The sequence below is a fragment of the Lepidochelys kempii genome, chromosome 1, assembly GCF_965140285.1.
Source record: "Lepidochelys kempii isolate rLepKem1 chromosome 1, rLepKem1.hap1, whole genome shotgun sequence".
NCBI classification, from domain to species: Eukaryota; Metazoa; Chordata; order Testudines; family Cheloniidae; genus Lepidochelys; species Lepidochelys kempii.
This window is the reverse complement of record NC_136380.1, coordinates 321,687,768-321,711,424: the sequence shown is the minus strand read 5'-3', so window position 1 is coordinate 321,711,424 and position 23,657 is coordinate 321,687,768. Positions and strand designations below refer to the sequence as shown.

At 39.4% G+C, this 23,657-nt stretch overlaps 1 protein-coding gene across 3 annotated transcripts in view; it reads left to right on the top strand.

The window, feature by feature from the left end:
- Positions 1-14,113, top strand: part of TBC1D22A (TBC1 domain family member 22A) — a 443,842-nt gene extending 429,729 nt beyond the window's left edge. For all 3 annotated transcript variants that reach the window (XM_073328376.2, XM_073328375.2, XM_073328374.2), the window contains one exon: positions 11,907-14,113. In XM_073328376.2, coding sequence (XP_073184477.1) covers positions 11,907-12,035 — 129 coding nt within the window. In that variant the 3' untranslated portion in view covers positions 12,036-14,113. The remainder of the gene's footprint in view (positions 1-11,906) is intronic.
- Positions 14,114-23,657: the final 9,544 nt, after the last annotated feature.

Genomic DNA, 23,657 nt, shown 5'->3' with positions numbered 1-23,657 from the left:
CTTAGGCAGTGGTGCTATAAGGAGGGCTTTGGGATGTATGGCCATTGGGAGGCATTCATGGATAGAGGACAGTTCTCTCGGGATGGACTTCATCTGAGTAGGGAAGGAAATAGACTTCTAGGATGGAGGCTGGCACAACTGATTAAGAGAGCTTTAAACTAGGAATTTGGGGGAGATGGTTGGGAGATGTCCAGGTAATCTCCACGCCAGAATTTAGCATAGAGTGGAAAGAAAATGAAGTAAGAGTGGATACAGCTGTAGGTAGGAGGAAGGGCAGTGTAGATACAAGTCTAATAGGTTATACTGGTAGTAAAATAACCGTGCCTAATAGGGTACAGAATGTGAGTGAGGCCAAACAGCAAAAATTAAGATGTTTGTACACTAATGCAAGGAGCCTAGGTAACAAAATGGAGGAACTAGAGTTACTGGTGCAGGAAGTGAAACCAGATATTATAGGTATAACAGAGACCTGGTGGAATAGTAGTCATGACTGGGCTACAGGTATTGAAGGGTATGCGCTGTTTAGGAAAGACCGAAATAAAGGTAAAGGTGGTGGAGTAGCACTCTATATCAATGATGAGATAGAATGTAAAGAAATAAGAAGCGATGAAATGGATATGACTGAGTCTGTCTGGGCAATAATTAAATTGGGGACGAAAACTATTAGAGCCTCCCCTGGGATAGTGCTTGGGGTGTGCTATAGACCGCCGGGATCTAATTTGGATATGGATAGAGCCCTTTTTAATGTTTTTAATAAAGTAAATACTAATGGAAACTGTGTGATCATGGGAGACTTTAACTTCCCAGATATAGACTGGAGGACGAGTGCTAGTAATAATAATAGGGCTCAGATTTTCCTAGATGCGATAGCTGATGGATTCCTTCAGCAAGTAGTTGCTGAACCGACTAGAGGGGATGCCATTTTAGATTTGGTCTTGGTGAGTAATGAGGACCTCATAGAGGAAATGGTTGTAGGGGATAATCTTGGCTCAAGTGATCATGAGCTAATTCAGTTCAAATTGAATGGAAGGATTAACAAAAATAAATCTGCAACTAGGGTTTTTGATTTCAAAAGGGCTGACTTTCAAAAATTAAGGAAATTAGTTAGGGAAGTGGATTGGACTGAAGAATTTATGGGTTTAAAGGTAGAGGAGGCCTGGGATTATTTTAAATTAAAGCTGCAGAAGCTATCGGAAGCCTGCATCCCAAGAAAGGGGAAAAAATCCATAGGCAGGAGTTGTAGACCAAGCTGGATGAGCAAGCATCTTAGAGAGGTAATTAAGAAAAAGCAGAAAGCATATAGGGAGTGGAAGAAGGGAGGGATCAGTAAGGAAAGCTACCTTATTGAGGTCAGAATATGTAGGGATAAAGTGAGACAGGCTAAAAGTCAAGTAGAGTTGGACCTTGCAAAGGGAATTAAAACCAATAGTAAAAGGTTCTATAGTCATATAAATAGGAAGAAAACAAAGAAAGAAGAAGTGGGACCGCTAAAAACTGAGGATGGAGTGGAGGTCAAGGATAATCTAGGCATGGCCCAATATCTAAACAAATACTTTGCCTCAGTCTTTAATAAGACTAAAGAGGATCTTAGGGATAATGGTAGCATGATAAATGGGAATGAGGATATGGAGGTAGACATCACCATATCTGAGGTAGAAGCGAAACTCAAACAGCTTAATGGGACTAAATCGGGGGGCCCAGATAATCTTCATCCAAGAATATTAAAAGAATTGGCACAAGAAATTGCAAGCCCATTAGCAAGAATTTTTAATGAATCTGTAAACTCAGGGGTTGTACCATATGATTGGAGAATTGCTAACATAGTTCCTATTTTTAAGAAAGGGAAAAAAAGTGATCCAAGTAATTATAGGCCTGTTAGTTTGACATCTGTAGTATGCAAGGTCTTGGAAAAAATTTTGAAAGAGAAGGTAGTTAAGGACATTGAAGTCAATGGTAAATGGGACAAAATACAACATGGTTTTACAAAAGGTAGATCGTGCCAAACCAACCTGATCTCCTTCTTTGAGAGAGTAACAGATTTTTTAGATAAAGGAAACGCAGTGGATCTAATTTACTTAGATTTTAGTAAGGCGTTTGATACTGTGCCACATGGGGAATTATTAGTTAAATTGGATAAGATGGGCATCAATAGGAAAATTGAAAGGTGGATAGGGAATTGGTTAAAGGGGAGACTACAACGGGTCCTACTGAAAGGTGAACTGTCAAGTTGGAGGGAGGTTACCAGTGGAGTTCCTCAAGGATCAGTTTTGGGACCAATCTTATTTAATCTTTTTATTACTGATCTGGGCACAAAAAGTGGGAGTGTGCTAATAAAGTTTGCAGATGATACAAAGCTGGGAGGTATTGCTAATTTAGAGAAGGACAGGGATACCCTACAGGAGGATCTGGATGACCTTGTAAACTGGAGTAATAGGAATAGGATGAAATTTAATAGTGAGAAGTGTAAGGTCATGCATTTAGGGATTAATAACAAGAATTTTAGTTATAAGCTAGGGACGCATCAACTAGAAGTAACGGAGGAGGAAAAGGACCTTGGAGTATTGGTTGATCATAGGATGACTATGAGCTGCCAATGTGATATGGCTGTGAAAAAAGCTAATGTCGTCTTGGGATGCATCAGGAGAGGTATTTCCAGTAGGGATAAGGAGGTTTTAGTACTGTTATATAAGGCACTAGTGAGACCTCACCTGGAATACTGTGTGCAGTTCTGGTCTCCCATGTTTAAGAAGGATGAATTCAAACTGGAACAGGTACAGGTACAGAGAAGGGCTACTAGGATGATCCGAGGAATGGAAAACTTGTCTTATGAAAGGAGACTCAGGGAGCTTGGCTTGTTTAGCCTAACTAAAAGAAGGTTGAGGGGAGATATGATTGCTCTCTATAAATATATCAGAGGGATAAATACCAGAGAGGGAGAGGAATTATTTAAACTCAGTACCAATGTGGACACAAGAACAAATGGATATAAACTGGCCACTAGGAAATTTAGATTAGAAATTAGACGAAGGTTTCTAACCATCAGAGGAGTGAAGTTTTGGAATAGCCTTCCGAGGGAAGTAGTGGGGGCAAAAGATCTATCTTGCTTTAAGATTAAACTCGATAAGTTTATGGAGGAGATGGTATGATGGGATAACATGGTTTTGGTAATTAAATATTCATGGTAAATAGGCCCAATGGCCTGTGATGGGTTTTTAGATGGGGTAAGATCCAAGTTACCCGGGAAAGAATTTTCTGTAGTATCTGGCTGATGAATCTTGCCCATATGCTCAGGGTTTAGCTGATCGCCATATTTGGGGTCGGGAAGGAATTTTCCTCCAGGGCAGATTGGAAGGCCCTGGAGGTTTTTCGCCTTCCTCTGTAGCATGGGGCACGGGTCACTTGCTGGAGGATTCTCTGCTCCTTGAGGTCCTCAAACTATAATTTGAGGACTTCAATAGCACTGATATAGGTGTGAGGTCTTTTTTAGGAGTGGTGGGTGAAATTCTGTGGCCTGCATTGTGCAGGAGGTCAGACTAGATGATCATAATGGTCCCTTCTGACCTAAATATCTATGAATCTATGAAATCTGGAGTGGGGGGAAAAGGCTTTTGTCGGTCTGTTTGTGCGATACCTTTGCCGGGAACAGATGAAGGATGCAAGCCTTCCAACTTCCAAAGTTAGAAAGTAATCTAGCTAGAAAATGTGTTAGATTTTCTTTTGTTTTTTTGGCTTGTGAAATTCTCTGTGCTGGAGGGAATGTGTATTCCTGTTTCTGTGTCTTTTTGTAACTTAAGGTTTTGCCTAGAGGGATTCTCTATGTTTTGAATCTGATTACCCTGTAAAGTATTTACCATCCTGATTTTACAGAGGTGATTCTTTTACTTTTTCTTTAAATAAAATTCTTCTTTTAAGAACCTGATTGATTTTTCATTGTTCTTAAGATCCAAGGGTTTGGGTCTGTGTTCACCTGTACCAATTGCTGAGGATATTATTATCAAGCCTTCCCCAGGAAAGGAGGTGTCGGGCTTGGGGAGATATTTGCGGGGAAGACGTCTCCAAAGTGGTCTCTTTCCCTGTTCTTTGTTTAAATCGCTTGGTGGTGGCAGCATACCAGGTTTTTAACCTAAGCTGGTTCCCAAGGCAAGAAAGAAATCTATGCCTTGGGGAAGTTTTTAACCTAAGCTGGTAAGAATAAGCTTAGGAGGTCTTTCATGCAGGTCCCCACATCTTTACCCTAGAGTTCAGAGTTGTGAAGGAACCTTGACAAGTATCATAAGAAATAAAAACTAATTTCATCTGTTAGTCTTTAAGGTGCCACCAGACTCCTTGTTGTTTTTGTGGATACAGACTAAAACGGCTAACCCCTGATACTTAATTTCATCTGTATAGTCTGTCAAAACGTGCAGCCATTTTTGTAAATACAAACACCTTCAAGTTACTTGATTTGTAGTGATTCTCTACAATTTCTAAAGTTAGAATGTTGGATACAGTTTTGAGCCTTTGTCTTCGGTGAATAATTTAAATAGAATTATGGGCTAATTGACAGATTCCCCTGCCAGATGCCTTTACAGAAAAAAATTAAATGGACCAGAAAAATGACTGGTGGAAGCATGTTTCACAAACTGGTTTTCAAACTCATAGCGTCCTCATTCTAAAATATATTCTTCAACAGTTTATCACCAAAGAGTTTTTCATTAAAACAAATAATGTAAATAAAATAAACAAGGAGAGCAGCACAAATTAAAACTCTAAATGTGGATGGGAAAAGTGAATTACACTAATTAGTCTGGCTGCCTTACTTACACGTAGACCTTAATGGTTCTTGCTTTATCTTTATCTGTGAGAAAAATCAGAACAATAATCAAAGTTTATCTCAGTCACTACTAATTCCTCATCTTTGCTCTGTTTTAATTATAAACTGCTAAAATGAGTAGCTTTTAAATAGCCTTGTCAGGTACTTTGTTAAATATTGGTTAGCAGATGCTATGTATCTCCTCTGACTGAAAGGCATAAAAACATACTTCTCTTAGGCTAGTTCACATTCAGGCTACAATGAACACTCCCCTGGCATGTTTGGCATTAAAAGAAAATGTCATTTTCTTGAGGAGGTATTTTTCAGGTTATGCTTTTTATTTTTAACAAGTCGTAAGGTTTATTTTTACCCAGATCTGTTTTGAAGCTCTGTTAAGCAATATGTCTGAGTAAGATCAACCTCATCTTAAGTAAATTACTGAAGTGATGTGTCTTGGTGATTGCTAATTACCTTACTTGGATTTATAATGCATATCCCCCGATCAGGACCAATCTTACTTTCTTGAGCAGTTACAGGGCCTGATCCTTTTCCTATCTGTGTTAATGGCAAAATTCCCCTTTATTTCAATGAGAATAGGATTGGTCCCTCAACAAGTGACTTTGCCATGGATTTACGTATTCAGCACTGATGAAAATCATGAATTGAGTTTGGAAGTAATCATAGAAGCATTTAAGCAGAGTTGTTGTTTTTTAAGAGGAACCCTCTATCTTATTTAAGCACTGTGTTAAATTTAGTACCATGTTCAAATGAAAGATGAACTTTCATGATGTAATTTTGCATATGGCATTTTTCATGTGGTCTGGTGGATTGTGTTCTCCAGGAACTCCTGGGTTCTGAATCCAGCTTTCCAACAGACACATTCTGTGGCCTTGGAAGACAAGTCACTGTCTTTGGTTGTTTCCACATATGTAAAAAAACCACAATGTGGTTTGTCAATTTATCTGACAGGTGTGATGAGACAACCAGTAAGTTAATATATCTGCAGTAAGCTAATATCTACAGTGCTTTGAAAAAGATAAATATAGCATATAATAAATATTATGGAATATTATTTATTTAGTGGTAGTAGTTTTATTCCTTTTAATCATTGTGCAGTCAGTAAGGATTTATAAAAATATTCATCAAGATGATTTCAAGGGCTAAAAAAAAGAAAGTTAGTTTGTCACCATTTTATGATTTTCAAAATACAGTATAATTGTCACATCTATTTAAGGGAGAGTATTACACCTTGATGCTTTGTATTTGCAATAAGTGTTTTCTGTCTGAAATTTGTAACAATTTTTATCACTTGAAGAATATGAATGCATATTTAAAGAGGCTCTAATTTTTAAATCTGTTTGAAAAACATTATATTCTAAAATTATTTTTTCAGCATGTTTGTAACTTTCATAAAAATGAAAGCTATTTATCTGTATTACTATGTCCTTTTAAAAACACAGTCTTTTATGAATATTAAATGAAACTAAGTAATATATTAACAACAACAACAAAAGCCCACATTTAGGGCTGCTGACATATACAGGACTTCTCCTGCCGCTGATTTTAGGAACTTCTAAATGTTAACGCTAATCTCCACTTTCATTTTTAAAAAATTACCTTTCTTGTCCTTGTGCTGATAGCATTGCAAATGGAACTGATCATTGAGGAAGAAAGTTTGTCAAGATGGCTTTTCCTACAGGATTCATATTTATTCACAGTGCCCACTCCAGGTATAGTGGGTTGCTCCTTGGGACCTATGAAACAGTTCACTCAGTTTTTAGGGAGACTTGCCCATATCAGCGTAGGTGACTCCTTTCACGGCAGCAAATCTAGCCCTCTCTGGCTAGAAGGGTGGCAGCTCAGAAGCAGCCTGGCATAGTGAACTAAGTATATGACTGAGAAAAAGATTCCTCCTGCTAATTTTGGCTCTGAAACTGACTTCCAGTGTGGTCTTAGTCAAGTAATTTAACATATTTGCATTAGTTTCTTTATCTGTTGAATAGGATAGCAGACCCCTCTGAAGTAGTTAAGTGTTTGTTCTGACATTTAGTTAGTTTATGTTTTATAAAGCACTACACAAATGTTAAAGTTCACAAAAGGAAGCACAATCCTACAATGGTTTTGGAGCTAGTTGGCTCCAAGCTTTTTTGGACATGAGCTCCCCCTTGAAATAATATTTTCAGATTTTGTCAGTTGTGTCAGACCCCAGTACAGGCATCTGAGCTGTACTTTTTCTGTTCTGGGAGGGTATTGGTAGTCCCAGAGATCCGCTTTACTGTTTGTATAAGGTCAGTCCACTAAATTTGAGAGTGTTTCAAAGAATCATCTCTCTAAACTTTTGCAAAATCAACAGGCTGAGTCCACAATTTAGTGGTGTGAACCCTATGTAGAGAAGTCTTAGGTTTGTGGGTAAGTTATGAATAATAGTTTCATACAACCACCAAATAGGGTAGAATAGACTCTGACAATAATATATTTTGAATAAGATAGGAAATTGGTTAAATATAAAGTTTGATCTCATGTAATGACACATCACTTGACAATTGAGTGAACATTTCTAAAAACTTTCTGTATGATCTTCATTAAAAAAGCAAAAACAGAAGGCCATATCCTTAGATGGCATACATTAATTATGCCAGTTTATACCATAGGAGGATGTGGTCCAGCAAATGTAGAGATTGTTGATGACAAGGTTAAAACGGCTAATTTCTCAGAACTGCATATGACCATAATTTAATTTTGTGACTGTGACTAGTGTATTGTTCAAAATAAATTTGTTCAGATTAACCATCTCAATTTTTTTGTGAACTCTGTAGTTTTCTCTGTTTAAAAGAGATTCCTACTCTATAGTGCTAATCTGTTAATTACAGTTAGCAACACAGCTGTCAAACAAGCAGAAGGAAATTCAATGACAAAAATTTTGGCACTTTGGCAACTGTCTTAACACTTACATGACTGCACTTGCGAGAGCACATTTTAAAAGATATTCTGATGCTTTTTCTGTTGTACTGCTAATTATCAGCTATAGTTATGCTTGTCAGATTTATAATACTGCTTGTTTTACAACTTCCTTTTTCTATTTTACAAAACAAGATTCCTTAAAGCAAGCGATACCTTAAGCTACCGGGAAGCAGATGAAGCCATGTTAGATCCAGGTCCAGGCACCTGAACTGAGATCAGGGAGCCTGTCTCTCTTGGACTCTCGATGACATACACACACCCGCCACCCATGGGCCCATGCAGCCTGGAGGAGGGAGGAAGCTGCCTGATTGAAATGCAGAGGGGACAAGAGCTAGACCTGTGGTGGGATCAGGGAGAATATACTGGGATTAGAAGCTTGGGGGAGTGAATTGGAAACTGGGACTAGCTGGGCATGGAGACTGGGGTGAGAAGTGTAAGGAATGGAGACTGGGTCTGGCTGGGTGAGAAGACTAGGACTGGAACAAAGAGCCAAGGGTAGGGAAGAGACAGGACAGAGACAAGTTGGAGGGGATGGTGCAGAAATGGTCATGCTTAGCAGGAACATGTGGAAGAGTTTACATCCACTTAAGCAGAGGTCCCCAAACTGTGGGGCCCGAGGGCATAGAGGAACTTTTGGGGGGTTGCAGCTGGGGCCTGGGCCAGCCCCCATAGGGGGTAGGGAGGGAGCGCCACCCAGCTCTGCTCCCGCTTCCAGCTGTGGCCTGAGCCTCAGCCCCCTTACCCCTGTCCACATCTTTCCCGTCTCCACACCGTGGAACCGTGGCCCTGCTCCCAGCCCTGACTTGGGAGGGGGCAGACAGGGTAAGCGGTGGGGGCATAAGGTAAAAAAATTGGCCACAGCTGGACTAAAGCATGCTCCCCTCCAGAGCCTGGAATGGAACCCAAGTTCCCTGAATCTCACCATTCCTCTATTACCAAATATCAATGAAACCTACTGGCAAAGTGTCCCATCCCCCTTTAGTTCTGGTCCACAAAGAAGATTACAACCTACTACTACTATCAGTTACTCAATTTACTCAAGAGACAGGTTATGTGATGAATCTTAAGATTTGAACTCTGGTAATGACCCATATGGATATCAATATGTTGCCATGTGAAGGAATGTCTTTTCAGGTTCCTTTTTTAAAAACCTAGGAAATTATACAAAAAAAGCCCTTGTGTTAAATGAGCATCATTAAGGTTGCAAAGTCATGCACTCGGAAGTTAGGAAATGCCAGAATTAAGGTTTTCTGTGCCCTTGTGAGTATGTATTATGATAGCCTTTAATTATATGATTCTATATTATGTTTTCCACAGGGCACAGAATGGACAGTGCTCACTGAATGAACAGCTATTCAATATTTTGTTTTCTCCTTGTTGTTCAATGCCTTATGTACTGCACACTATTCAAACAGTGCTCTGAAGGCAGAATTTCTAATTTTCTCATGCTTTCAATGGCAGTTATTGCTATGGAAGCTGAATACTTCACAAATGTTAGTTAATTTATTACCCAGCACCCATGTGAGATAAGTGGGTATTATCCCCATTTTACAGACAAGGAGCGGAGGCATAGAGGGATTAAGGTAAAAATAATCCATTGATTTTGGGTACCCTATTTGAGACACCTAAGATCTGATTTTTCAGAGTACATAGTATATAAAAAGAAAGAGTACTTGTGGCACCTTAGAGACAAATTTATTTGGGCATGCGCTTTCGTGGGCTAAAACATGAAGTGGGTTTTAGCCCACGAAAGCTTATGCCCTCATAAATTTGTTAGTCTCGAAGGTGCCACGAGGACTCCTTGTTCTTTTTGCTGATACAGACTAACATGGCTACCACTCTGAAATAGTATCATATAGCACTCTTTTCTATTCAAAGCACAGCTTCCATTGACTTCAGTTGTTCCTGTGAGTGCTCAACACTTCTGCAAATGAGACCATAGGGTCTTAAATTAGGTGCCCAGAAAATGAGAGAGAGACTATTAGTGACTACCTATGAAAAGCTTGTTTAAGTAACTTAATGAGCATCACGTGTGAACTGTTTGACACAGGGAGGGATAGAATCTAGTTCTCCAGGTTAGTATTCAGCTTTCTTAAGGATGAGACCATCTTGTTTCTTTCTGCAATCTTCCGCCTCATTTGCTACCCACCTTCCAACGAGTGCAACAGATGAAGCCAGGGTCCTACAGACAACAGTTCCCTTAACTACACAGCCCTGATTCATTGTCTCTCAAGTGGTACAGGAATGTCCTAACTACTGACAGGAGATGAATTTGAAAGTTTGTAGCAAATACATAAACAAACACATAATTATATTTTTTAAAGGGAAGAGAAAGGTACAGATAAATTATTAATTATTACAATTGGAGAGGTGACCTACTGCCTGTCAGAGACTTCTTCATAATGTACCAGGGAAGGTGAAAGGCCCCTTAATAGTTGATCAGTCTTTATTATTGGGGGGAATTCCTTTCCAGCCCAGACATTCTGATTAGCCATGGCTCTGGCCATGTAAGCAAGGACAATTGTACAATGTCTTATACTGAAAGGTCATGCGAAGGTTAACAAGGATGTATTTTGGCTGACCAAAATCGATGTGTGAGGAACCATGCTCTTTCTGGTCACTGGGTGATAGAGCAGGAAGAAAACCGGTTCTCCCAGTGACCCCTTATCCCCCAAAAAGTGGAGTCAACTGCCAATCCTTGTAAACCATTGGGATTTAATCTTATCCATGATGGATTTCACATACTCCAACCACAGCTGTTCAGTTGGCCAACAGCACATTTGAAATGCCTTCTGATACCATGTGGCCACAGTAATACATAATTCCCATAGTGGTAGGAATCCATATTTTAGAAAAATATTTGTATATGTTTTAGTTATTATTTCAAAGTATTGTTGGAAGTGAAACCTATTTTAATCTGTTAAAAAATTGATAATGAATGATGAAGTAAACTGAACTAATGTGATCTTCCAAAAAATCCCCCGAGTTGTGGGTATTAAGTAGTCTTACAGATACTTCAGAATTGCATTGTTTTTGTCAGTGTATAAATAAGGGAGCAGTTAAAAAAAATGCAAAAAGCCAGATTTTATCAGATTTAATTTTTCTATGCGTGCGTTACTTTATGTAAAGGCCAGCTGGATGGAATTTTAATCTCCAGCATTTCAGGTGGCTCAGTACTAGACAGTTCTATGCACCATCCATTTAGTGAACCTGGGTTACAAAATTAGCTTCTGAACCTGAATGTGCAGCATAGTCAGTAAGTTACGGTAATGGCAGTGCACTGCGTTTCACCTTGAAAATAGAGAAGTTATGGTAACATGAAATAAAATAAGTATTTATTTTATAACCTTCTAAGAAATGAGTATAGGATTGATATGCCAGAATGATCAGAGCTAGCATAATGATCGTTGAAGTGACCTGGGTAAGAATTGTTAGTAACTGTAACTAGATCCTTGATTCAAATCAAAAGACCCATGGAATGTACAATACTTGTTTTCCATCTTAGCTCTCTTAAAATTCCAGACAAGAGGTGAGTGGAAATTGGAAAGAATTCTCAGTACTTACATGATGCTGTATTCAGTTGCAATTTGCAACTGTGGAACCAGAAATTGTGATTAAAATAACTGGGGAAATAAATTAAATTGCTATTTATATTAAGCAAATTTACTGTAATTTGATAAAACTAGATGGGAGGAAGGATAGTCCCATAAAGGTAACAGATTGGGACTCTGGAGATTGGAGTTTAGTTTCTATTTCTGCCAGTGACTTTCAGTCTGACCTTGGGCATTAGATCCCAGTGCTTCAGTCCCCCATCTGTAAAATGTGGATAAGTATTCCTTTCCCCTCACTCTTTGGCTGCTTTGTTTATTTAGATTTGCTAGGTGTTTGTTGTTATGTGTTTGCCTAGCATGTTTAATGCACAAATGGAGGCCTAGACATTACCACAGTACAAATAATAATAATAGATTGTAAACTTTTCAGGGAAGAAACGATCTCTTACAATGTGTAGGGATAGCACTTAACACAATGGGGTCTCACTTGTTGGTTGGGCTTTCAGGGCACTACACAAATACAAATAAATAATAACAAGCTCACTATATTACAATTCTATTTTAACACCATTCATCTTCCTATTTCTTTTGTTTCTCCCCAGGAGTTGCTGATTTTTTTACAGAATTTGCCCACAATGCACTGGGGAAATGAAGATATGAGTGTTCTCCTAGCAGAAGCCTACAGACTGAAGTTTGCATTCGCAGATGCCCCCAATCATTACAAGAAATGAGTATAAAGAACCAGGAATTTTAAGACCAGCTTGTTCTGGAATATTATGGCTTTCTTTATTCTGGTTAGCACTTTCACATAATTACTAATCATTGCATTTAAATAAAGAATTTTGTGAGCATTTACAAAATGAGATTGGAATACCAAAGAGATGGACTGACCAGGATATTGAATATTATATTAACATAAAAGTGAACTTTCTTGCTCAACATATAAAAGCAACATAAGTTCAATTAAGTTTCAGAGTATTTCATTTTTCTTACTTTGATAATTTCTGGAATTATGTATGAATATGGAATGCATTTTACATTCATCTCTGCCTAGTGATTGTCATGTGTCCATGAGCCTTAAAATCTGTTATGGGAATGATTGTGAGCTTGTATAATTATTCCTATCTAAGCAATACTAGTCTCTGATACCTTTTCCTGCTTATATTTGTCTGTGATAGGAATGATTCCCCTTGGCAGAAAACAAGGACAAATCATGGGTATGAAGGTGAATTTGGAACAGTGGGGCTCACAAGTGTTTTTATTGTTTTTTTTTATTTTGAACCGGAGAGAACATTTAAATCTTATTTTGTGTTGATACAGAGAACCAAAATAGGAAAATTCTACAGTAATAACACAACATATGGAATCTGAATAGGTGGCACAATTTGCACATTTTCTAGAAGTCATTAAGGTTGTCCTGAAAGCTCTCTGAGGCCCTGTGCACCACTGTAACCACATGTTAAGGATTTAAGTGACGCTTAAGGATACATGTCAGTATTGGATGAAATTCTCCCATAAGCCTTATATTTTGGAATATTTCTAAAACACACTGAATAAATTAAGAAATATGCTTTTTCTGTCATGGTAAACAAATTCATAATTATTAAGTTTTTAAAAGACTTGAATGTTTGTCCGCATGAAAGTTCACTTGTAAGGATTTTATATTCAATGGCTTAATTTACAATGCAAAAATGTTTTAAATATCAGATATTGCCTTATGATCCATTTCTAACATGTTAGAAAAGGAAAAAATATTAATACTTGTGTACTTCACCTATTTGTTGACTGGCTTGCTTGATGGTTTGTTCTCTCATTGTGATGCAGGGGAAGAGCAAAGATTGCTCCTATCACCAAGCAGCCCAAATCCCCCTTTGCAACATTAGAAGAATAAAAAATCCCCCCAAAACTTTCTACAGTTAATGTTCCTTCATATAATCACAGGGTTCTGAATGAATTTTTACAGACCCTTAATTTACTATACTGTAAATGGAGTGTTTATTTTCAGGGAAACTTATAAAATAGGAGTTCTGCCTGAAGTTGAGAACTGCAAGGGGCACAATATATTAGGAACTCACAGTTGTTTTACTTTTAACACATTTCCAGAGTGAGTTACACAGTGTTAATGGCACAAGTGTAGACGTAGAAATGCACTTTGTAGTTAGGGGAATAAAGATCTTCAGGAGGACTTTGTCTTAAGATATAATAATAATGAATTATTTGCAATGTCTTACAAAATATTATCCCTAAGTTGGCTTGTTTCTTTTTCTTTGGGGGGGGGGGGGGACGGTTTGACATTAGCTAAATTACCTGTTTTGTGGGCCATGGTTCTTGACAGTGTTTTGACTAATTTAATAGCAGAATCAAGATACATCAGAATCAAGGCATCAGCTTGTGCTATTATATGGGATTTGTTTTTTAAAATGGCATGAAGTTGCTGATGGAGAGGAAGGAACCAACTTAATTCATAAACTGATGTTTAGTATCTAGGGCATGATTCTGTTCCATTGAAGTCAAAGGGACTCAGTCGAAGCAGGATCAGGCTTCTTGGATTACTGTATTTGTGCTTAAACTACATAGTCTATGTGTCCATCTTAAATATTAGTGTAGTCTCAACGCTGGTGTTTATCTTTAATGGTCTAGTCACAGTGTGTCTAGAATTAACCTTAAGTTGACAAAGAATGTCATATTGTGCCTAACCGAATATCTACCAGTAACAGAATACACAAAGCCTGAAACTTTTATGTGACCATTTGTGGTAGTTTATATCTATAAAACATAAATAAAAATAATCCATTAATAGAGATTCAAATTATTGTAACTAATTCAAAAGAGAGAAAGCACACAGCAGTAAGCATATAATGTTTTGTGGGATTTGTATAGTGAACTTTTTTTATCAAGACGTTACTTAGGTAGTTATACAGAACATGAAAAGTCGACCCAAAGTTGTTTGCTGTGTTAGATGCTACTATGTAACATTTATAAAGCTTGGTATGTATTTTTAAAGTTTCCTTCACAAGATACACTGATGTTGATTGGTATGTCTTCCAAATTCAAGTGGTAAATATCACTTTCTTTAAAGGAAATGCTGTCATGCCCCCAAAAGGGGCCACATTTGCTGCTGTGCCCATGTCAGAATTGAAAGATTGTACTTAAGCACATTGCTTAATGTGGGTGTTGGGGAGTTTCCTAATGTACTGATTATATAGAGAGGATATTTTAGTACACAGGAGGCCAACCTATTTTTATGTAAAATCTCTCCCAATTTATAATACCATAAAACTTAACAGAAAAAACATTTCACTTTATAAAAGTAATTCTCCTTATGTTTTCATAAATAAGCATCTCAGGCAAAGTGTCGTTCCAGCCACACTGTTACCTAGAGAGAGGAAATAACTTTCTCTGTCATTTTTACATCCATAGGCCTATTTTTCAAAATCAAGAATCAGAATATTAAAATTGGTTTGTAATTTGTATTTTCTTATGGGTCAAAGATTTTAAACATATGGGAGGCATCTTGACACATCATTAGTGAGTCCAATCTGTAATTTAATAAAATTGATATGAAAACACTGAAGGCTGTGTTGTCTAAAATGCAATGTCTTATGGGATTTTTGTAATAAAAATGTACAATATAGAGAAACAGCTTTATGGCTTCAGTATTCACAAAGAAGTGTAAATAACAAATTAATCAACTCTGTAAATATAATACATGGGAGAACAGAAGATTCTCAGCTTGAACTCTTATGTACATCTCTAATACATTATAACAAATCATGTTACAATTTTCTTTGGCTTATTTTCATATGGAAAAACCCATGAATTTGTATTTAACTTCAGAACTATAAAATAAAATATAAGTATACAAAGTTCAGTTGTATTTTTTGACAAAGAGAGAGATCATAGTTTCAATAGACACTGCTTAAAAACTGTAAAATTAATAAAAGATAATACAATAAACACATATTTCTATAGTAATGTGTTATGTAGCATAGAAAGCACTTTTAAAATCAGAGATATTCGGAATTGTATCATTTTTATAGTAGTAATACACTTCCAATCCTGTATCACAAACCACTAAACTTAATGGGCCAAGTTCTGCTTTCATTTATATTTCTGTGACTCCCTGCCTTGAAGACTTTACAAGCTAATAAGACAAGCAACATACCACGGTATATCCCTGCATAATGAGCCACATGAAGGGAGGCACAGGGATGTTTCCTCAAGAAGCAGATGAGGCAGGTATAGTTGGCAGAGCAGAGGTGGTGGAGGAGGGAAATGCAATAAAAAAACAAGAGCCAATCAGTGGGGAGTTGCAGAGTTGTGAAGGGCATTGTGAAAGTGAAGACAAGGAGCTTAAACTTAATGTGATGAAATAGCAAGAACCAGTGGAAGGATTGATTGGGGTGGGTGGGGGGGGGAGGGGTGATTTGGTAAGAACAGTGAACTAGGAAGATGAACCTTTGGAGGATGATATGGGTATTAAGGTAGCCACAGTGCAGGTACAATAGTCACAATGGGGGAATGTCGTTGTCTAGACAGAAAGAAAAAGGATGGCACATAAAAATGCTTTGCAGACCCAGTTTTTCTTCAAGAGCAAGAGAGAGGGAAGTGCTACAGACAACCATTATGTTCCATATTTGAAGCACAGGAAGAACTGTGACCAAGTTGAAGGTCTCACATTCAGTGACCCTTATGCTTCTACATCAGGTACGCTCTTTTGAAAATCTCACCTGCTTAGTTTAAGTTGACCAAAAGGTGTCAGAGAGGCAGGATTGGGGAGAGAGATGAGAAAGAGAGGATGTAAAGTGAGCCGAGGATAGAGACAAGCCCAGTGAGTTATCTCAGGTAACAATGCCATGGAGAGCGAGAAAGTGGAGCCTCCAAATGAGAAGATGAACAGCAGGAGGTGAAGATAAGGTCTGGAAAACCAAGCGAGAATGAAATTTCAAGGAGGCTGAGGATGGAATAGAGGTCCTAAGAATTGACCAGGAAAAACCAAAAGCAGTTTATTTTATTTATGTATGTATTTTATTTATTTTGAATATATAAAATATAGCAACAGGTACCCATCCGATGTGCCGAGTGTGTCCTAAAGGTTTAAATATAAAATAATAGGAAAGGACTGTCCCAAACATTGGCCCACTCCTCCTTCAACAGCCTGAAACAGAGAGATCAAAAATGGGCTTTTGCAGCTTGCCTGAAAGGTTAACAAATCTAGGCTCTGGTGGGTGGGGAGTAAAGGGTGGACGGAGACCATTCGAAAACCAAAGGCCCCTCACTGAGAACGCCCTGCTAGCACCTTCCCATCCTTCATATCAAGGGACTCCACCTCAAATCCCTCTGCTGATCACAACTGTAGCAATGTGTCACGAGGAGAGAGATAATCTTGGAATCTTGGCTAGCCTGGTTCCACTAACTCTTCCAGCTACAACCACTTGCCACCCATCCCCACCAACATATGGTTATGTAAAATGTTCCAGTACACTTCAGGATAAAACAGCGTGTTATAGTGAACTAACAAACAGCATTAGGTGAAGCTAATTTCTTAGGATTTAAATGCACCCTTCCAAGCCATAAAATTTGTGTGTGTGCAGCCTTTTAAACAGCAAGGTTACTTAACCTAGGGCTGTCTTAAATGTTCGAGAAATAAATCCTGTCACCATTCTCAAATTCTGTGGGTCTAATCACACATATCTGCAAGTAAACATCAATGTTCCCTCTAATTTTTGACAGGCCGTGTGCACAAAAAATTTCTTCTGCGCACATTATTGTGCTTCTGTGCAAATTTTTGTGCACGTGGTGTTTCACCCTGTGCGCGGGGTTTAGGATCTGTGTGTGCGTGCACGCACACAGCTTAGAAGGAACAGTGGTACACATGTAACCCCAAGGAGATTACCCAGATTCCTGGGGCTCCGTCTGCTGGCAGCTCAGGGAGAGGCACACTGTGCCTGGTAGGGAGGGAGAGCCAAGGCAAACTCAGAGACAGCCTGGCAACCAATAGGGAGTGAGATGCCCTTCCCAGGGAGTTCAGGAAAGGGGAGAAGCCATTTTGAGTCAGTCTGGAGCCAGCCAGGGCAAGGGCTAGCTGGTGAGTCCAAGGCCTGCATGCAGGGTTCCCTCTGAGAACTGGCCTCTTGGGACCTGAAAGCAAGATCCCTCAGCTGGGCTTTTCCCTCTCCACTGATGACTCCCAGTTTGTAGAGTTTTGCTGGGAAACTTCCCCAGCCAGGCTGAGTTCGCCCTCCAGCTCCCTAAGTGAGACCAGTCGCCACATGGTCAGCTCTGCTCTGGCTACTAGTCCAGGGCTGCTGCCTGCTGTGTATGTGTCTGGACACTGGGCTGGGAGACTACCATTTGGATGTTAGTGTAGTTGTGTAACCTGCACCTGGAGCCCTGCACCCGTTTGTGGTGAGGGGAAATCCTGGGACTGAAGCAGCCTGATTCCTGCCTGAAGAGGATCCCTGCCAGCAGAGATCCCCTCTGCAGTGACTGAGGAGTCCAGAGTCATCTCTGAACCTGAGGATCTTTCATGAACTTTGTGAGTGCACCATATTTTAGTTAGGGAATTTTGGAGGGGGGGAACCCCCTACTCCCTGAACTGTGTCCTTGTTTCTTGACTTTAGCAAAGCTTTTGACACGGTCTCCCACAGTATTCTTGTCAGCAAGTTAAAGAAGTATGGGCTGGATGAATGCACTATAAGGTGGGTAGAAAGCTGGCTAGATTGTTGGGCTCAACGGGTAGTGATCAATGGCTCCATGTCTAGTTGGCAGCCGGTATCGAGTGGAGTGCCCCAAGGGTCGGTCCTGGGGCTGGTTTTGTTCAATATCTTCATAAATGATCTGGAGGATGGTGTGGATTGCACTCTCAGCAAATTTGCGGATGATACTAAACTGGGAGGAGTGGTAGATATGCTGGAGGGCAGGGATAGGATACAGAGGGACCTAGACAAATTGGAGGATTGGGCCAAAAGAAATCTGATGAGGTTCAATAAGGATAAGTGCAGGGTCCTGCACTTAGGACGGAAGAACCCAATGCACAGCTACAGACTAGGGACCGAATGGCTAGGCAGCAGTTCTGCGGAAAAGGACCTAGGGGTGACAGTGGACGAGAAGCTGGATATGAGTCAGCAGTGTGCCCTTGTTGCCAAGAAGGCCAATGGCATTTTGGGATGTATAAGTAGGGGCATAGCGAGCAGATCGAGGGACGTGATCGTTCCCCTCTATTCGACATTGGTGAGGCCTCATCTGGAGTACGGTGTCCAGTTTTGGGCCCCACACTACAAGAAGGATGTGGATAAATTGGAGAGAGTGCAGTGAAGGGCAACAAAAATGATTAGGGGTCTGGAACACATGAGTTATGAGGAGAGGCTGAGGGAGCTGGGATTGTTTAGCCTGCAGAAGAGGAGAATGAGGGGGGATTTGATAGCTGCTTTCAACTACCTGAAAGGGGGTTCCAAAGAGGATGGCTCTAGACTGTTCTCAATGGTAGCAGATGACAGAACGAGGAGTAATGGTCTCAAGTTGCAGTGGGGGAGGTTTAGATTGGATATTAGGAAAAACTTTTTCACTAAGAGGGTGGTGAAACACTGGAATGCGTTACCTAGGGACGTGGTAGAATCTCCTTCCTTAGAGGTTTTTAAGGTCAAGCTTGACAAAGCCCTAGCTGGGATGATTTAACTGGGAATTGGTCTTGCTTCGAGCAGGCGGTTAGACTAGATGACCTTCTGGGGTCCCTTCCAACCCTGATATTCTATGATTCTATGATTCTAAGGGTTTGGCCATTTTATAACCTGCTGCATATTAAACCTGTGAGGGGATTTACCACCTTCTCCCACTTGTGAGTCCTTTGGGCTGTACTGAACCCAGTCAGCCACAGTGCTAAACCACTGCAGAGAAGAATTTTGTGGTCATAGGTCATCAAGGGCACCAATAAAGTACGCGTACCAACGGGACACTAACCTTACATTTGCTACATCAGGTCCCGTGACTGGGGAAAGTGAGGGGTATTATCACCATGGGCACCGGTAACCCTAAAAATGGTGTTTTAACCTGTTATGTTATATTTGTCTCCTGTTTAATATAATTATTGTGTTTGTGTTTGTGTTATTTCTTGGAAGTCTCCAACTATCTGGTAAGTAAGTGGGGATTACCCTGTGGTTAGAGTTTTCCTCGGAAGCTGCCCTGGTGACCCTGCCAGGAAGGAGCGAGGGGGGTGAAGGCTCCGCCAAATAAATTAATAGGAAAAAATAAAGAAGATACACCCTGCTGAGTGGATGGAGGGATCCAGAAGAACCCAGACCTTTCCATCAAAACCTGAAAGCAGATAGGCATTAAAGAAGGTAACCGGGTGGAGAGGGGGCACCACACCCACATGTTCACTCTGCCAGTTACCTGGTGGTTGGAAAAGAGGTGCAAGAAGATTCGCTAGAAGCATCCTCTGGCCAATAAACATTTAATTTTTTAATAGATTTTTATGAAAAATGGTTGTCATGACTTTGTCATTCAGCTTCAGAAAGTTTGTACTGCAGATTTGTTGATGGTTTTCTTAGCTCAGCTGCTTATTGTCCATGGATTTGTTGGCCGGCCAGAGGCTTTTTGCTTGTAGATCATAGATATTGTAAGTTTCTCCACCTGTGCCTTCGTGGTCAGCCAGAGAGGTGGAGAAAGCACAGGCCTTCTTTTTCAAGGGTTTTGGAGTCACAAGGTCAGAAGGCATGAGCAATGGTTTCACCATTTCCTCCAACTTTTCAGGATTATGCATTCCTTTTTCCTCTCCCTTGTAATTTCTCCTCAGGAATTCCTTAGTTCAGTGGTTCCCAAACTTGTTCTGCCTCTTGTGCAGGGAAAGCCCGTGGCGGGTTGGGCCGGTTTGTTTACCTGCCGTGTCCCGAGGTTCGGCTGATCACGGCTCCCAGTGGCTGTGGTTCGCTACTCCAGGCCATTTGGACCCGCTGGAAGCAGCGTGGGCTGAGGGACGTACTGGCCACCGCTTCTAGCAGCTACCACTGGCCTGGAGCAGCGAACCGCTGCCGCTGGGAGCCGCGATCGGCCGAACCTGCGGTCGCTGCAGGTAAACAAACTCGCCCGGCCCGCCAGGGGCTTTCCCTGCACAAGCAGCGGAACAAGTTTGGGAGCCACTGCCTTAGTTAATCAGAATGGGGCATCCCCCCTCTAAAGTCACCGTCATCACCTAATAAGAATCAGTTAGGTAATCTTTGTGCAAATGATTAGTCCTCCCAGTTTTAGCAGATGTCACAAAAAGCCTGCAAAAATCCCCCAAACTCAACATTCGGTAACTGTTGACATCAGCTTATTTTGGCCATGAAGTCCACCAAGGCGTTAGGTTATCAATAGTCTTGCAAAGACTGTCTTAAAATCTTATAAAATAACTCAAAGATACAAAGCTAGCATAAAAATTGGAACTGAAATCACTCCAAACATCCAGCCTACATACACTCAACCAACAGAAAAACATCCTCATTTTAAGATTGTGCAACTGATTCTTTTTGAACCAGTGTTTAAAATTGTCTTTTATTTTTTTGTTGTCCAGTAGCTGTTAGCAACTGTAGCTTTAAACAGCATTTCACCACAAAAATCTGGGAGAAATTGGACTTTGTCAGCCACAACACTCTCTTCCTCTTAAAAATTAATTCAGTTTCTAAATAGGGCCTCTTGTGCCCCCACACAAAATACCCAATAACCAGAAGGATACACATTGACTTCTTTGTTGTGGCTACTGTCCTGTAACATCAACCTTACTTAGCTATGTTTTAGCTCCAGCTAGGTTTCTGCTCAGCCCATTAGCTTGCTGCTTATATTTGCTATTATTCACATTGTGAATAAACTATAAATCTGTGACACAGCCAGAGAGCTAACTTCGTATCCCTGTATGCAAACTGGAGCTCATGAGAAAAAGAAATTTTAATAAATAGTTTTATTTCAAAATGTTAATTGCACTGTTTAAAAAAAAATCTCAAAGCAAAAGCTAAAGGAGACATAATTCCATTCTCCAAGCCTGAAGGTAGTGGCGCTGGTTCATTATTTATATTGAAGTGGCATCCAAACAGTACAAGATGTTTTCCAAACACTGAAGAACACCCAGTCTCTGCCCCAAAGAGTGTACAATCTGTTTCAAGATTTCCTGAGAGAGCGTGCTAAGCAACATTAGGAACTGGAGGTCAGGATGGTTGCTCAAGGTGGAATAAGGGCTTCAGAAATATCCAAGATGATTCTGACTGACTGACAAGATTCCCAAGCAACAAATGTACCTACTGATTGTGAACATATATGATTGTATATTCCTCTGGATGCCATGTTAGTGGCATGTTAAATGGCATGTTAAAAACAGAGTTTTCTGATGATTACTTAACTGAGTGCATTTCTAAAAGAAATGAAGGTAGGTAGGTTAATTAATGAAGAAAAGCCTTGCAGAATAGTTTGCCATTGTTTTGAAACAAGATGGCATCTTAATTAGTCTTTGTTCAGATACATATCAAGCAAAAGAAATTATCAAGCAATCACAAAACTTGAAACTCATCTGTAAGTTTTTCATGAGCTCAAAAGCCATTAAATTGTATCAATAAGCTATAACAAGTATTCAGCATAGTAGGTGAAATACGTTGTTATCTACGATTGTAGAGGTCACACTTAGACATCATGATTTTAAAGAACTTGCACAAAACTTAAAGTGGAGTTAATGTTGTTTCTGCATATCAGGGTCTTACCCTTCCAGAACATAGGATTTCAAAACCCCAACAAACATTTCTTGTTTCCAAGAGCAGATTATACATCAACCAGAACAAGCTATCTGCTTCATTAAACCAAACTAGAGCTGGGCAGAGAGGAATCAAAGGAGAGCTATATGTATATCAAATCTTTAGAAGAAGCTAAAAGCATTAATCCTAATAGCATTAATCATATGTGCCTCGCCACATGCTTATGCTGATTTATTATTTCATTCTATAAAACATGTTTATTAAGAATTGGTATAGATAGTGAAAGTCTCCATGACTAAGATAATGACTGTACTCTTTCAATTTCAAATTATCCCAAACCCATTAACCAGCAGGGTCATGTCAAGGAGACCCAAAGGAAACTACATTCAGATTTATTGAGCAAGCTTATTCTGAAAGCACACAGTTTTTCATTCTGGATGATAGTTTTCCTTAACAAAATAATTGAGGAACCTACTGTACATTGGGTTTGTTTTATGTAGGTGTTGCACTGTGATCTGACAAACAAGACCACCCCAATTTTTTGCTCTAGAGATATCAAAAGTGTTGGGGGAAACGCTGGGGAAGATGAGGATGTTGGATAAAGCAGCATATCCAGTGCAATTGGGTAATGCACTGGTGATGGGGAACTTGACCAAACTGAAATTAACTGACAGGAGAAATTCACTGAAACAGAGGATGAGATAATTTTGGTTTCAAATAGCTTCTTTTCAGAATTCTGTGTCACATATTGTATTTCCATAATGTATGCTGAACACTTTACTGGCTACTAATAAACCTTGCCAGCTATAATTCTGTTTTAAGTTTAGAATTTAAAGGTACACCATTTAACAGCTGTTCTTTGTGGTGTTTTTTAAACCTATTCTTACATTGAATTCATTGGTAGTTCTTGCAGGCATAAGGGTCTGCCCATGCCAAATGGCTTGCAAAATTGGGGCCTAACTCACTTTCCCTATTTGCTTGGGTCTTTCACACAATGGCAAGGGAGAAAAAAATATTTTAAGAAATAGAAAAATGAGATTGCAAAACCAGAAGAATTGGCAGGGGGCCTGAGTGGCAGATGTAGGACCTAAAATTATTTATAACTCATTTTTTTAAAATTGACTAGCTTTCAAGTTGCCCTTTAAGCAGAATGGTTAACTTTGTATGTCACTTATTTCTCCTACACACACACATACAATTTTTTTTAAACATATATTTCTGTCACAGTCATGGTTTATTGTACAGATAACTTCTATTGAGCTTGATAGAAAAATTACCCTGAATTACTTGGGTTTCTCTATTAATAGAAGTTTGCTATGGAGTGGAAGTAATGGAATAAAGTGTTAAGAAGAAAAAACGTATAGAAAATACTTTTTAAAGTGCCTTATTCCATTGGCAGTTGATCCACACCAGTGGTGTAGTATAGCTTTTCTACTTGTTCCCCTAATTTAGTGCTCCAAACCAACCCCTTTGTATAGTGTTTGTAGGCACCAATTCAATAAAGCACTTAAGCATGTGCTTAAAATTGATCTTTGTCAGCAAAGCATTTAAGCATGTCCTTAAATTTTAATTCATGTAATTTACTGAATTGGGATCTTGATCACTAAACTGTAAAGCAGTTCCCTACAATGGCAATAT